Source organism: Pseudorasbora parva, chromosome 1 (assembly GCF_024679245.1).
Source record: "Pseudorasbora parva isolate DD20220531a chromosome 1, ASM2467924v1, whole genome shotgun sequence".
NCBI classification, from domain to species: domain Eukaryota; kingdom Metazoa; phylum Chordata; class Actinopteri; order Cypriniformes; family Gobionidae; genus Pseudorasbora; species Pseudorasbora parva.
In genome coordinates this window covers 14,126,446-14,142,897 of record NC_090172.1, presented here as the reverse complement: position 1 = coordinate 14,142,897, position 16,452 = coordinate 14,126,446, and the positions used below count along the sequence as shown (strand labels likewise).

General features: G+C 39.0%; 1 protein-coding gene across 1 annotated transcript; it reads left to right on the top strand.

Annotated features, from left to right (window-relative positions):
- The first annotated feature begins 7,362 nt into the window (after nucleotides 1–7,362).
- LOC137070142 (antifreeze protein Maxi-like) lies at nucleotides 7,363–8,178 on the top strand. The gene has a single exon (XM_067437723.1). It carries the CDS (start codon nucleotides 7,363–7,365, stop codon nucleotides 8,176–8,178), a length of 816 nt encoding a protein of 271 aa, XP_067293824.1.
- The last annotated feature ends 8,274 nt before the right edge of the window (nucleotides 8,179–16,452 follow it).

Below are 16,452 nucleotides of genomic sequence, written 5' to 3'. Positions count from 1 at the left end.
TGACCTGACAGAACAGGAGAAGATCTGCAAGGAGGAATGGCAGAGGATCCCCAAATCCAGGTGTGAAAAACTTGTTGCATCTTCCCCAAAAATACTGAGCAAAGGGTATGAATACTTAAGACCATGTGTTATTTCAGTTTATCTTTTTACATAAATCTGAAAAAAATTCAACAAATCAGTTTTTATATCAATATGGGATGGGTTATGATGTGTATACATTAATGTGGAAAAAAGGAACTTAAATGATTTTAGCAAATGGCTGCAATATAAAAAAAGAGTTAAAAAGGGTCTCTGAATAATCTCTTTCTGTACCTACTGTATATATGTCTATATATGTATATGAATCTGATAATTAATAAATAAATAATTTGATATTTTAGGGCATTTTGACATAAGTTTGATCCTGTGAAAGATGAAATGAGTTGCTTGACTCATTCAGGCAAATGATGAATGCTTAACGTGACCTGGTTTCGTATCTGGAGAGAGCAATCATAAATTTCACATGCATGAAAAGTGTTATAAACAGCTCATTTCCTCTGCCAAACACTTGCACACAAACACATGATTCGCTTGCCGTCTCGCTTCTGCTGCCATGAGAAGCAAATAACACATTGATTTGACTTTGGACTGGCCCTCATGCAGGAGGTGTCTTATAGTCCAAGTGTGTTTGATGAATTTTTGACGACAGTGTTGAGTCTCTGAAGCCGACAGTGTCACTCTCATTTTCTCCGTCTCCTCCCTGCAGAGTGAATCTCCTGCGATGTCTTTCGGTCTCCTCCAGCAATCTTCCTTCTAATTTCTGTTCTTGTCGTGCAAAACCAATTTCCAGTATAGATACAAAAATACTCTGCTGTTATTTGATCTAACATATGTTTGTTAAAGGAATATAAGATAATAATTATATTGCTTTGCTTTGTCTTTGTTTGTAAAAAATAAACCATGTTAACATTTTTGAATGTACTGACAAGTATGTATTTAGCCAATATATATAGGGGTAACATTTTCCTTGAGCTTTTGACATAGAGTTGAGGTCAGGGGCATTATTCACAAAACATCTTAAGGCTAAAGTAGCTCCTAGCTTGTCGATTTAGGAGAAACTCTTAAAAATGATGGGTGTTTCAGTCCTAATTTCAGGACTCCTAAATGTTTGCTCTAAGAGTATTTCACAAAGCATTTTAGCACTAACTCTAGCTCCTAAATCCAATAAATGTTAGGAGTAGTCAAGAGGACTCCTAAGTCACTAAGACCAAATAACAAACAATCCTAATGGCCGTTGCTGCAATCCGCCAAAGACACTATACAACATTGAGGCAATAGTGATAATTAATGTTAGCCTGTGGTCATTGGATAGACCTACAACCAATCAGAGCAATGGAGCAACGCATAATGTTACTTGTCCAAAAATCACCAGAAATGCACTGTATTGCCAAGTCTGTGTTTTTTTTTTTTTTTTTTGTCCATGGGTTGAAGTGTCCTCAATCATGTGATATATAGGACCAGGAATGCAAATTTTAGTAGGCAACCTTGCCAAAATAACACATTTTACCCCCCAAATGCCATTTTTTTTCGAGAAGCTACTGTTTTGGGTTATCATTTGGCGAGTTTTGTTGTAAAAACTTGGAAAAACCTGCCTGCACGCACACACGGCAAAAAGTATTTGCCGGTGTTGTAAAAAAAATAATTTAAGGATGTACAAAGTACTTACAACATGATCATCATTTCAGAGAGAAATAGTGATGGTGAATGCATATACAAAAAATCCCTCCATTTAGGATAGGAACAAATTCAATAATGTTGATCATCTGTCCGTCATCGTCTAAAGCCCGCCCTGATGATTTCATTGCTCCGAACAGTTTCAGTTCGGGCATAATTACTCCTCTATGAGTCCAGACCGAACTGCTCGAGATCAAATGTTGTGGGCGGGGCTGAGTTCAGCTGGCATCCAGGCTAAATTAATGTATCTTTAATAAAACAAATGTCAGATTACCTGTGCCAGTTGTTTTTACATGTACACACTTACAAATGATTGAATAAAGTAAAACAATATAAGTGTATTTGAGGTGCTGTCCGAAGCGATCAAGGGCTCAGAGCTCTGAATTTAGCCCAAACCCAGAGTTCTGCCCCGTATCACAGACCGAGAGTGAGGAACGGGGTGGCGGAGGGATGCAGGAAACAGTAAAGGTAACTAACGTTTGGTGAGTCGGCTCTCTGCTGTGTATATACCGTTTCTCCCGCTGATTAAATACAGTTTGAAGATGCTCCTCATGAATTTTATTTATAATAAATCTTTTTCGAAAAAATCTCTCGAGATGCAGACATTAGAGTCTGACAATTAGCTGAACGTATACTAGTTTAATTAGTGACACTTATTAAAACATTTCTTTGAATATTGCAACATGAGACCTCGTTCAGCAAAATATTTATATAATTAAATCATGGACAGGGAGTCCTCCCCTATCAGCCAATCACTGTGGGAATTGTTAGTAAGAGTGAGGACATCATCCATAGCAACGAGATCAATAGGTTTTAAGAAAAAAACTCATAACTAAGAACTTTTACTGCTATTTAGGAGAACTCTTAGTGGTAACATTTTTTGTGTGTGTGTGTGAATATGGCCCCTGAATTATTAACCTCCTTGGTAAATAGGATCAAAGATGGCTGTTAAAATAAATCCGCAATATTTATCCTTATGATCTTTCATTCAAAAATGTATTCACACCAACATTGAGCTGGGAATCTGAAGGATCTGGAGAGATTCTGTATGTAGGAACGGTCTCTGATCTCTTGTCAGATATCAGACTCAGAGTGGTTATCTTGGCAAAAGGAGGTTGAAAAGGTATTGAATAAAAGGTGCTAATAATTATGTCCAGCATGATTTTAAAAAAAAACAAAAAAAAAAACATTCCATAATGTGATTTCCCCCACTTTCAACTATTTTACTTCAATGAAAGTTTAGATTTTTTTTTTTTTTTAATGAAAGCAAATGTATTTTTACCGCTATCTTTGATCATATTTACCAACGTGGCTAATTCTTATGACCTCAACTGTAAGAGGTCATCATACTATAAAAATACCCTGTAAGTTTCAGAACTAAAAACCTCCTTGCTAGTGAAAAAAAAAAAAAAAGCCTTTATTGTAAACAAGCCCAGATAACGACTCGTTATGGAATGTGCCTATAGATAGGTGAAAGATGGCTTCTGCAGAAGAAAATCATCACCTATCATTGCAGCTTTCTAGTGAAAATGAATCCCTTATTTAAAGTGTGATAATTTCATACCGTTATGTCCCTCATAATAGGTAGTATAACAAGCAATAATCGTTAGTAAAAGTCTATAAGAATGAGGATCATTTTGACAAAGTATATATGCAAAAAAATCTAAGAGAAAAAAATGTAGTAGGCCTACACCATTTTACGCTGTATTTTAGTATACCGTTTTAGTACATTGTTATTGTGTAAAAGTATCGTTAGTATGTTAGTTAACACATCAAAATAAGTGTATTTCTTTATAGCACGACAAATTATTATTTAAACAATAATTCAAAATTAACTTAGTTAAGTTGCAAGATGTGTAGTTTATATTCTTGAATTTCTGTTAAAACTATTGTTCATTCTGCATTATGCATCTTTCTCTTGGATTCAACTTCACACTAACTCCTGACAACAAGTGCACATTCAATACAATTAAGTGTCTTTTCACACGAATACTGTATGTCAACTGCAGATGTGGTAAGTAATGAAGAAAAATACTTTGATAGTTTACTTAAATATTTTTTTCAGGGATCTGTATTTTACTTGAGTATATTTTATTTGCATCTACTTTTACTCTTACTCCACTAAAATATTAAAGGCAAAGTTTACTTTTTACACCAATACATTTCCCCATGCCCGCTCCAAATATTTATTACACTTGCTTTCCAAACCGGTCAGGTCGGATGATCCAGTCGGCTATACACTGGGAAAAGCTGGCAAGTCAGGTTTGCCACAGTAACGTTAGCTCAGTTTCCCAAACTTTTTTATTTCGCGGCACACTGTTTAGTATGAAAACATCGGTAACACTTTACAATACAAGTACATTAATATGCATTAATTCATGCCTAACTAAAGCACAGATAATCATGAGTTAATGTAATACTCATGAAGAACTAAACCATTTATTTATGATTTACTGCATCAGCAGCTAATTAACATTGTATATGATTAATACATTAAGTAATATATGAATTGATATTAATTAAATATGACATCATTAATTCCATAATAACATATTACCTTAACTAATAATGTAAATTAATGGATTTAAAGCCATGCATTCCGACTCCCAGTTGTCTGTTTCAATTAATCATATATTACTATTTGCAAAGGTATTATTATGTCATGACTTTACTTGTTAAGGCAAATTACTATTGACACATTTTTAAGTAATATGTCATTGTGGTTATGGCTTTGGAATTCATTTTGAATTAGTTAATAGTATCCTGCTCATTATCTGTTTGATGCAGCTAATTGTGGAAGTTATGGAACATGTCTATTTCATGTTTAACTCCTATACTGCTTTAAGGTTCTTAATTGTCTTTTATGAATTGCAAATTAACACATTCTTACAATATCTAATCTTATCATTTGTTCAATTAAAGCACTGCATATCACTCCCAAAATAATTGATCTGCTTAATTATTGTTAATTATTATCTACAGTTAATTTAAATATTTACTTTTTAATTTTGGTACTTGAGTACGTTTAAATCGGATACTTTTGTACTTTAACTCAAGTGATGTTTGAATGGAGGACTTTCTACTTTTACTGGAGTCATTTTTTATATAGTTATATATAGGCCGACTTTTACTCGAGTATAACTTTTGAGTATACCACCCCTGGTCAACTGCTGATGAAAGGGTCAAGAAAATAAGGTTTGTATACTAGAGTTATTATTACATTGAGAAATAAAGAAAATCTCAGCACAAAAATGCAAAATGTGTGTTCAAAATTGCCTCTGTAATGAATTTGTCTGTTCTTTGCCTTTTAATCATCTTTCTTCTTGCTTGTATGGTTCATAATACACTATTAGGAATAATTACATTTATCACATAACATATGAGTTTATTTTTATGGTTGAGAGGTAATAAATTCCCAGTCTAATTATTCAGATTAAGAATTTGTGTATTTGACATACAAGGATGAGATATATTTTATATATAATATAAACACTTGATGTTACCCTCCAAGGCAGCTCTTAAGGAAAAAACAACAACAACAAAAAAAACCATTCACAATAGCAGAATTTATCCTCGATCTATAGCCTTTATGTTCAAGCCAGTAACTCTGGATCTCTACATGGGTGACTGTTTAATCATTTTATTATGTACATTAATGCTTCAAGCGGAAAGAAAATACTCTGTCAGGGCCCATAATAAGGGCTTGGATCTGGATTGTCAGTAAAAGGGCAATTTGCTAAAACAAAATGACCATTGTGCTTTTCTTGAGCATGAAGGCATTTGTATTCCGGAGGCACTTACCCCTTTCCATCTATATTGCGTTATTAAACTTTCATATAATTCTTGAATATAATTGATATCAGCGAGTCAAATACAGAAGAACTTTAAGAGGATGAAAACGAATAAAAGACTGCAGCAGAGACCATTGATTCATGAATATGAGTGAAAGAACAATATATGGAAAAGAATTACACTGTCACGGGTATGTGTAGGAAGACAAATACAGATGATTTATGTTCCCAACGTTGTTTAATCTTAAATTAACTCAAGGCAGGTAGACAGGCAGCAGCACAACTTAACATAACGGTGACCAGACAAAGAGTGAGTGAACAAGAGGAACTTAAAAAGCAAACTGAAACGAGATAATCCACTAGACACAGCTGACCAGAACTTAAAGGACAACTACGGCAAATTTTTACTTTTATCATGATTGTTATACCTTTGTGAGCACAGTCTATATAAAAAAACGAACCGGATTGGTGCTTGCAACATGGAGTTATTACAGTTAATGCCCAGAGAACCCCCCCCCCCCCCCCCCCCAACCAAAATGGCAGCTTTGGGGGCATAAACGTAAAGGGTGTCTTTGTGCCTCTTAACAGACACAAAATGCAATTAAATGTCTCTCCAACATGAACAGGTCCCTCACATGACAACAAGATGCGTTTAGCCACTAAGCCATTGTTTAAATTCACCTGTTTTAAACGGCTAGCTGTATCTTGCGCTGAAGTCCCATTCGAACTCTGTTGTAGCCGGCAAAAGGCAAATAGTCCAGTTGGGAGAGCGTTGTGTGTATGAAGAGGCTCTGCTCATCGGTTCGTCGGTTCTCAGTATTGAACGTGTCCGAGAGAAACGTTTTTTCCGATTCTGTCCTGCTGATCTGAGGGCCGCTGCCCGTTCAGTTACACCAGCTTGCTCAGTATCAGCTGCTCGTGAGTTCATCGGTTCTCTCAGCAAAACATGACTCAGTTCAGTGAACGGTGTTACAACATATAATTCAAGACATTAGTTTATTTCTATTCGGAGGGACTGTCACTCATATCAGAAAGTGAGTAACTAAAGTAACCTGTGGGATCAGCGCTGATTTGAGACCCAAACCGTTTAGAACGATTCAATCCGATTTGGTGAACTGGTTCGCCCGGTTCACTAAAAAGAACCGGTTAAAAAGAACGATTCGTTCGTGACATCATTAGAGTGATGATCCGATCGGGCTCACAAGTGAAGAAGAAATGGTTCGCGTTTGTGCCTTTCCGAATTGTGGCAACAGAATGTGAAAATTTGCAGTGAACACTTGACTAACTTACACAGACACAACACAGTGGGGCCGGTTGAAGAAAAATGCCATTCTGTGGTCGAAGACGGGTGCAACCACTGTGGAGGTAATGTAAACTTTATTTATCCTTCCATTTGGGCACACATGGCTTGAGGAAAGATGTGCAGTAATAAAAAATCATGTTTTACACACACGATACTCCTCCCAACTGGATCTGCCTTTTTTTTCCAGCTACCACTGAGTTCCCACGGGACTTCAGGACGAGATACAGCTGTCTAACACAATGTTTAGATTAATTTAAACAATGGCTAAGTGGCTAAACACATCTCTTTGTCATGTAAGGGCCCTGTTCATGTTTGACAGACATTTTAATTGCATTTTGTGTCTGTTAAGAGGCACAAAGACACTCTTTACGTTTATGCCCCCATAACTGCCATTTTAGCTGAGTGGGAGCTCTGGGCATTAACTGTAATAACTCCGTGTTGCAAGCACCAATCTGGTTAGTTTTTTTTCTATAGACTGTACTCACAAAGATATAATGATCAAGATAAACTTAAAATTTCCCTTTAACTGACGAGGGAAACCTTCAGGGAGTTCAGATGGACACGACGGCTCAGGGAGTTCAGGTGGCCACGGCGGCTCAGGGAGTTCAGATGGGCACGACAGCTCAGGGAGTTCAGTTGACCACGGCGGCTCAGGCTCAGGAAATTCAGGTGGCCAGGGCGGCTCAGGCTCAGGGAGTTCAGATGGACACGACGGCTCAGGGAGTTCAGTTGGCCATGGCGGCTCAGGGAGTTCAGTTGGCCACGGCAGCTCAGGGAGTTCAGTTGGCCACGGCAGCTCAGGGAGTTCAGGTGGCCACGGCGGCTCAGGCTCAGGGAGCTCAGGTGGCCACGCCGGCTCAGGCTCAGGGAGTTCAGATGGACACGACGGCTCAGGGAGTTCAGTTGGCCATGGCGGCTCAGGGAGTTCAGTTGGCCACGGCAGCTCAGGGAGTTCAGTTGGCCACGGCAGCTCAGGGAGTTCAGGTGGCCACGGCGGCTCAGGCTCAGGGAGCTCAGGTGGCCACGCCGGCTCAGGCTCAGGGAGTTCAGATGGACACGACGGCTCAGGGAGTTCAGTTGGCCATGGCGGCTCAGGGAGTTCAGTTGGCCACGGCGGCTCAGAGAGTTCAGTTGGCCACGGCGGCTCAGGCTCAGGGAGCTCAGGTGGCCACAGCGGCTCAGGCTCAGGGAGTTCAGTTGGCTACGGCGGCTCAGGCTCAGGGAGTTCAGTTGGCCACGGCGGCTCAGGCTCAGGGAGTTCAAGTGGCCACGGCGGCTCAGGGAGTTCAGTTGGCCACGGCGGCTCAGGGAGTTCAGGTGGCCACGGCGGCTCAGGGAGTTCAGTTGTCCAAGGTGGCTCAGGGAGTTTAGGTGGCCACGGCGGCTCAGGCTCAGGGAGTTCAGATGGACACGACGGCTCAGGGAGTTCAGGTGGCCACAGCGGCTCAGGCTCAGGGAGTTCAGTTGGCCACGGCGAGCTCAGGGAGTTCAGTTGGCCACGGCGGCTCATGGAGTTCAGTTGGCCACGGCGGCTCAGGGAGTTCAGTTGGCCACAGTGGCTCAGGCAGTTCAGTTGCCCATGGTGGCTCAGGGAGTTTAGGTGGCCATGGCGGCTCAGGGAGTTTATCGTAAATTAACTCAAGGTAGGCAGACAGGTAACAGCACAAATTAACCTGACAGCCGCACAAAGAGTTAGTGAACAAGATTACCTTAATAGCAAACTGAAATGAGATAATTAACTAGACACAGCTGAAAATAACTTAACTAATGAGGGTAACCTAGGAAACAGACAAGTGGCAGGAAGCTAAGACAAACAAAAATGTGACAGGATGAAAACAACTGAAAGATCAACACACATGTGACAGGATAAAACAAATGAAAGATCAACTAAACAGAGAGACAAGTGAGACACAAATGACCAGTTTAACATGCAGTGTCAGTCTTTTTTAGTTTCTACATGCATTTAAATTTCAATACACAATATATGGGTTAATGAAGTATTGCAAAGCAGATTATGACCGCTTGCCTAATATGCTGTTGGTCCTCTGTGTGCTGCCAAAACTGACCTATCAATGCATAGGCTCTACAAGACCTCTGAAAGTGTCCAGTGCACTCAGGAAAAAAGGTACACAATTGGTCCTTAGGGTACAAACCGATTCCCAAAAACTATCTCCAGATAAAGGTAAACTGCCCATGCCACATGCACTCATGCAACCCCATACCATCAGAGATGCAGGCTTTTGAACGGAGTGCCGATAACAACTTGGGTCCACTTATAGTCTGGATGACATGGCGTCCCAGTTTTCCAAAAATAACTTCAAATTTTGATTAGTCTGATCACAGAACAGTTTTCTGCTTTGCCACAGTCCATTTTAAATGAGCCTTGGCCCAGAGAAAATGCCTGTGCTTCTGAATCATGTTTAGATATGGCTTATTTTTTGACTTATAGAGTTTTAGTCGGCAACGGCAAATGTCAAGGTGGATTATGTTCACCTAAAATGTTTTTTGTAAGTATTCCTGAGCCCATGTTTTGATTTCAATTACAGTAACATTGCTGTATGTGATTGCAGTGCCGTCTAAGGGCCCGAAGATTACAGGCATCCAGTATGGTTTTCCGTCCTTGACCCTTATGCACAGAGATTGTTCCAGATTTTCTGAATCTTTGGATGATATTATGAACTGACTGTATAGATGGTAACTTCAAACTCTCTGCAATTTTCTTTGAAATCTCTGAGAAATTCCTTTCTGGTATTGCTCCACTATTTTTCAACACAGCATTGGGGGAATTGGTGATCCTCTGCCCATCTTGACTTCTGAGAGACATTGCCACTCTGAGAGGCTCTTTTATATCCAATCATGTTGCCAATTGACCTAATAAGTTGTAAATTGTTCCTTATATGTGCATTTAACTTTTCCAGCCTCTTATTGCTACTTATGCCAACTTTTTTGAAATGTGTAGCTCTCATGAAATTCAAAATATCTCACTTTCAATATTTGATATTATATCTATATTCTTCTTTAAATAAAATATATGATTATGAGTCTTATACATTATTGCATTCCTTTTTTAATGACAATTTGTACAGTGTCCTAACTTTTTTGGAATTGGGTTTGTACAATAATACCAATGTTTTCATCTACTTAAAAGCAGGGGTAGGCAAGTTCGGTCCTAGTGAATCGCTGTCCTGCGGAGATTGGCTTCAACCCTGAAAGACATCTATAGAAGCTCTTCTTTAAAATTTAACAGAGGTTTAGATGTTGATGTTTAATTAAAAAAGTTTGGTCTCCATCAGAGGTGTCAAAAGTATTCACATTTATTACTCAGATAAACGTATAGATACCACGATTTAAAAAGGGTTTACTTCTGTAGAAGCTGAAGTATCAGCTCAATCATTATACTCAAGTAAAAGTGTACAAGTACTGGTTTCAAAACTTAAAGTATAAAGTTAAAAGTAATGCACAGAAAAGGTAAAATGTTGTACTCTTTTTCTTTTCTTTTTTTGAGAGAGTGTGGTATCTAGCATCAAGATGTTAATGGATAACATATCCTTTAAGTCCTGTGGGTTGTGAAGTGGACCTGCTGGTCCAGCACATCCCAAGGATTCTCAATTGTATTGAGATCTGGGGAATATGGAGGCCACACCTTGAACTCTTCATCATGTTCCTCAATCCATTCCTGAATAGGGTACATTATACTGCTAAAATGCTACTTCCATAAAGGCAGAATTATACTTCTGTGTCTGACCTGTGCTGTAGCCTCTACGCCGTGGGCTACACGTGGATTTTCATTTATACTTCTGCGTCGTTATCCACGGTAACACGCAGTTACACATGCAGAGGAGGCATGTGTACCCCTGAGGGAGGGGTTCTGGCAGAACAATAACAGCATTTGCGGTCCACAGAATTGACATATTGTTACATTTTTGGAGAAGTGCATGTCAGAGTACATCGTAGGCTACACCTGCAACACAGAGTCTACAAAGTAGCTACGGTACATTAGATGCAGAAGTCTAAATTGGGCTTAAGGGTACACTATTGTCATTTTGGAGTGAACCTGGTCTGCAACAATGTTTAGGTAGGTGGCACGTGTCAAATGCACAGTATGCCTATAGTGCGATGAACTGTCGTGAGATATTCCTCCCATAATCATTAAAATGTTGTGTGACTTGCACCACAATAGACCTTTTATCGGTTCTGACAGCTCTGTACAGCTCTGCTGGCTGTAGTCTTTAGCCTCTTTATATATATATATATAAAGACCCTTATGACTGGTTTTGTGGTCCCAGGGTCAATACATATTTATTTATTTATCAGTGTTATTTATTATATGTGTGCTATAATGTGACTCTGTCAACATACATTTGCAGTTGCGTGATGCGGTCATCATGACTCTTTATGTGCATTTAATGTCCTGCACTCAAAATAATTACATGATTCTGTACACATAGTTTGCAAATCTTATGTTAAATTGCAGCGAGTGCAAGGTTTGTGGGGCTTACATTGTGACCATTCAGTACACACATGTGCAGCTCAGCAGGAAGTTTATCCAAAAGACTCCCTGCATCCAGACCAGACAGAATCACTGTCAAACGCTGTGTCCGCTGTGCTGCAGTCTGATGTCCTCACATCACTCTCTACAGGTCTAACAATACGAGGACACAGCCTGAGCACAAGCACCATCTGCACCATCTCTCTATTGCTCTCTCTTTCTCTCAAACCCAGTGGACTTTCTTTCACAGCTCGTCCTTTGAGAGTCAAATCAGATAATAGGATCTTTGTATGAGGGTCTGAGGTTAGATAGAGGGGTGCCCTGGACAGTTTACTCTTTAAATGTGAGTTCTGTGTGTGTGTGTGTGTGTGTGTGTGTGTGTGTGTGTGTGTGTGTGTGTGTGTGTGTGTGTGTGTGTGTGTGTGTGTGTGTGTGTGTGTCTTATGGGTCAATATCTAATTAGGGCTTAAATACTGAGAGTAATAGATCAGAAACAAACTAATCATATAGCTGGGCATCTCTGCATGCCACTAGAGGTCACAAGGGCGAACACAAATTCCCAAATGGGGGTGTCCAGTATTATATTCTTAATTATAGTTTAAGGCATATTAATTTGTATAACTTAGTCAAACCATACATAACAACAATTAGGTGAGTTTGTACAACCCATGAAAAGTGTTTTTGTGTGTGTGTGTATGTGTGTTTTGAAGAAATTTAGCAAATTTAAATAAATAAAAAAAACAGCAATGTTCTGAAATACTATTACAATTTAAAATTGTTTTCTAATAAGTTTCTAAAAATTAAAAAGTTTTCTATGTAATTATATTTTAAAATGTAATTTATTTATGTGCAAAGCTGAATTTTCAGCATCATTACTCCAGTCTTCAGTGTCACATGTCCCAAGGATTTTACTCTATTTTTATCTCATATCTGTAAATGCATGTTCTGGGAGCATTTTTAAAAACTTGTTGTAAAAAACTAAAAAATATTACGATTTATTTGTAGTACAACCATAGTTTATTATCGAAATGGATGTGATGTGCGTTTCCGAGTGAATCGCAACGCTTTAACTATTTTGCATGCGCGCAGGTTATGTGTTTGTTCCACCGTTCACAGTAAATATTGCTCCACACAAACTCACACTTTTGTTTAGGTTTTCAATAATGTACATTTAGTAATGCATGTTAAAGGGGTACTTCAGCGCTGGGAAGATGAATCTGTATTTAAACTGGGTCATCAATGTAATAGAAAAGTGAAATTATTTTTTAATTTGGTGCTTTCTAGACTGAGAAAAGACAGAAAATGTATTTTTGTCTCATGGGGATGAAAGACTACAATTCCCAGAATGCTTCGATGCCCTGTGAGGCCATTCACAAAGCCACCGCTACTGGATTACAGAGACTGAGTTCCTACAATTAAATACTGAACGTGTCAGTTCAATATAACGATCGAGTTGCCGCGTGAGTTTCACAGCAGACTCAGATTACATTTAACGTCATAAATGAGTTGATGAGCTCTCGTGATGAGACCTGAGGTAATCGCGACCACATTCGCTGCATATATTCACAACGCGTTTTCAGTTCATGCCTTTGGAAGCTTAACTTTCATAGAAATTAATTTGAGAAGTTAAAACACTTACATTGCTTAGCATCCGTTTAAATTAATGCCTGTAGCTGAGCTGTGCTGTAAGTGTGATCTCCATTCCCCATGCACGAGTTGAAAACATGCAGAAATGGCTCCCTCTGCTGGCTGTAGTCTTTAGCCTCTGGGCAATTTCTCTCGTGACGCAAATATCATCAATTTGCGTCACGAGAGGAATTTTTCCAGAAATAAAATGCATAAATCTCTAGTCTCAGGGGGATTTAAGAGGGGGGAGCACGATCATTTGAATATACACCAGGTTTTTTACTGATACAAAGCCATATGTTAATCGCTGAAGTAACCCTTTAAGTCTGACAAGCTTTGTGTTTCATAGCGATTTCATAGTTATTATAATGGTGCTTGCGTTGCATTTGTTGTAATACTGATTATGTGTTGATTATGTACATATCTGGTATATTACATCAGTGTTTCCCAATTTTTTTTCAGTCATGGCACCCTTAGAAGATTTTCTAAATTTTGTGTTCGCTGTTTTGGTACAGTTTGGTATTTGCTATGTTCAGGGGAAAAAAGGACTACTGTCAAATAAAAATAAAGAAAATAACAAATAAAGAAAAAATAACTTAAATACAAGCAGCAGCACAAATAAATACTGTCAAGCAAAGATACTTATAAACAATGCTTTTCAGGTTTTTTAGGCAGGTCTAACATTAATTTTTAGGTACAGACATTTTAAAGGTGAACTATGTAGTATTTTTGCAGTAAAATATCCAAAAACCACTAGGCCGGTGTTATATATTTTGTTCAGTTGAGTACCTACAATATCTCAAAAGTTTCCAACTATTTGTAAATTGTGAGAAAATTGCTATTTTAACTAAGGACAGGGACGTTTCAGCATTGCATTTGAGGGAGTCGCCTGTCATTTGCGTCATATCTGCGTTACCCTCGGTTTCGGCTTTTATTTCGCAGGAGCGCTTTACTCTTAGCAGTGTGAACAAGTGAACGCACAGAGTAAAGTCATAACATCGTTTTGAACACACTTAAATGTATCTAGTATGATAAACAGAGCTACATTACCTCAAAATCATAACCGGAAGAGCGGATCTGTGCAGGCGCCCGGCGAATGTGTCCCGTCCCGTCATAATAAAAGTCCCGGTATTCGCGAGGCGGGTATTTGTTTAACAATCGCTCCAGCAGCTGTGCTCAGGTCCATAACACTCGGTCCTGCTCTGCTTTAGACTACAGTAACGTTAATAACCGCATGCATGAACGTGATTTCTGCCCGAGTCCTATTGTCCACCGGCTGTGATGAGAAGACCCCATCTCCCAAGATGCTGCGCTCACACTTTGCGTCATCAAACTACGCATTTGTTTTGAATAGGCGTCCTCCAGTGGACAAAAGCTGCATAGTGCACCTTTAATAAAGTAATCAAATGTAAAATAATTGCATATTTAACTGTTTATATTAAAGATTAATTGTTATTAAACTTACAAAAGCCATTCAATCAAGAGCACTGAGTGATGTCCTGATCTTTTGTTTGACATTAAACAGAGTAAAGGTTACTGCCCCTTTAAGACATAATGCACGGCTATACATCAACTTTCTCGACTGTATAAAATTCACTTAAGGCATATTCAGACTATGTCTGCTTGGATACTCATCAAGATGGACATGTTGACATACTTTTTGTGTGAGTTTGTTCAGGGGTCTTGTAGCGCAAGACTTGAAAGATAACTCAATATATAAGACAAATCTTCTCACAGCGCGCACAATTTCTCATTCACGTCTTCTGGCTCTACATCCGGGTGATGACGGCGAAATGACTGGTCATATTCGAACATACGGCAGCACTCGCATGCATTGAACAAAGTTTACAAAGAGAGACCATTTTGCCCACGTTTTTCTTTTATTATCACTGATGTAATGTATCACTGAGGAGCCAGCATGTGTATCCATTGACAGAAACATACATAAAGCATTATTTTCAAGTAACAGTCCATATTATAGGTGCATCGATGTGAGATCACTCTGCACCTTTTACACGGCCCCCCTGCTCTTGTCAGATGGCACCCCGTTTGGGAAACACTGTATTACATAATGCATTTTTAACAGTGTTGTTAAATAAAACCAAATGATTACTTGTTTTCAAAACTGTATTTGAACCAATCAGTATTGCCTCATTGTTATTATATATGCATTTTAAGTCATTTAAAGGCTATTGTTCACAAAATGATGTTTCTTAAAAAACTAAGTTCGGGAGAAGCACGTTCAAATGATCTACCTAATCATGATGTCATTCCAACCAGCTGTCAACAATCAGTAATCAACATGTCTACCAATCAGCTCAAGTGGAGGATCACATAAATATCCAGTCAACTCACCAACGTTCCTTGACAAAGTTTGCAGCATTCTGGCAGGTCACTTTTCTACCCACGCTGTCAACATGGCTCCACACGCTGCTTGAAGCTATGCTACAATGCTACAAAACTTTCCTTACAAATTCCTAAGCTACCTAAAGCCCCTTTTGGCTGCTTTTCATCAGAATTATTTCAAACCAATGGCTCCTCAACATCACGGTAAAAGAATTCCTGTTTTTTCCAAAGTGTAATATGGTCTTTGCCACAATTCAATCAATGAGGAGTCAATTGTTTGAGCAGCGCTCAGACACTGTAAAGAGTGCACACTGCACAGACTTGCAGCAGGACAGCTACAACAGCTCCTGTCCCAAGAAATAGAAATGTATCTTAAATAACATAGTTCCGGCACGCATCAAGCTTTGTTGTGATCTTGCTGCCTCTGTGTACAACAGACAGAAACTTGTCACACACAAAGTGCATTTGCCGTGGTGATGAACAATAAATTTACTCGCTCGCAAAGCGAATGAATGTATCGTGAGGCTAAGTAACTTAAATGTTGACAATACAGCATAATGATTATTTAAGCCATCTTATATTTTGGAGACAGAAACATGCATCACATCTTCCTAATTGTGATTAAACTTTTGAATGTGGCGCTGCGTTGCGTTCAGAATATTACAGTTTCAGAGCATTTACAATCAATGTATGGCGCCAAGTTCTTATGAACCAGGACTGTTTTCTTTAATGTGATTATATTGTAATGTTGTATGCTAAATTTAATAAGAGTTGGACCCAAATGGGTCTCTTTCAAAAGAAGAGTCCCATTATGGTTTTACAAACATGCTTTTCCATTTTGTTCCATCTAACATTTTCTCCACCACAGAAGCAGTGATGTTCCATCTTCTCCCACAGGAGTTCAGTTTCTCTGGCTAATTTCTCCTCTGCCATAACAGTGCTATTCTCTCTGCTCCCACAGGAGCTCAGTTTTCTGGCTAATCTTTTTCTCCTCTGCGCCACAGCAGCGCTGTTATCTCTGCTCCCGCAGGAGCTCAATTTCTCCGGCTATTTTTCTCCTGTGCCACAGCAGTGCTGTTCTTTCTGCTCCCACAGGAGCCCAGTTTCTCTGGCTAATTTCTCCAGTATCCATAACAGTGTGTTTCCTTTTGCTCCCACAGGAGCTCAGTTTCTCTGGCTAATTC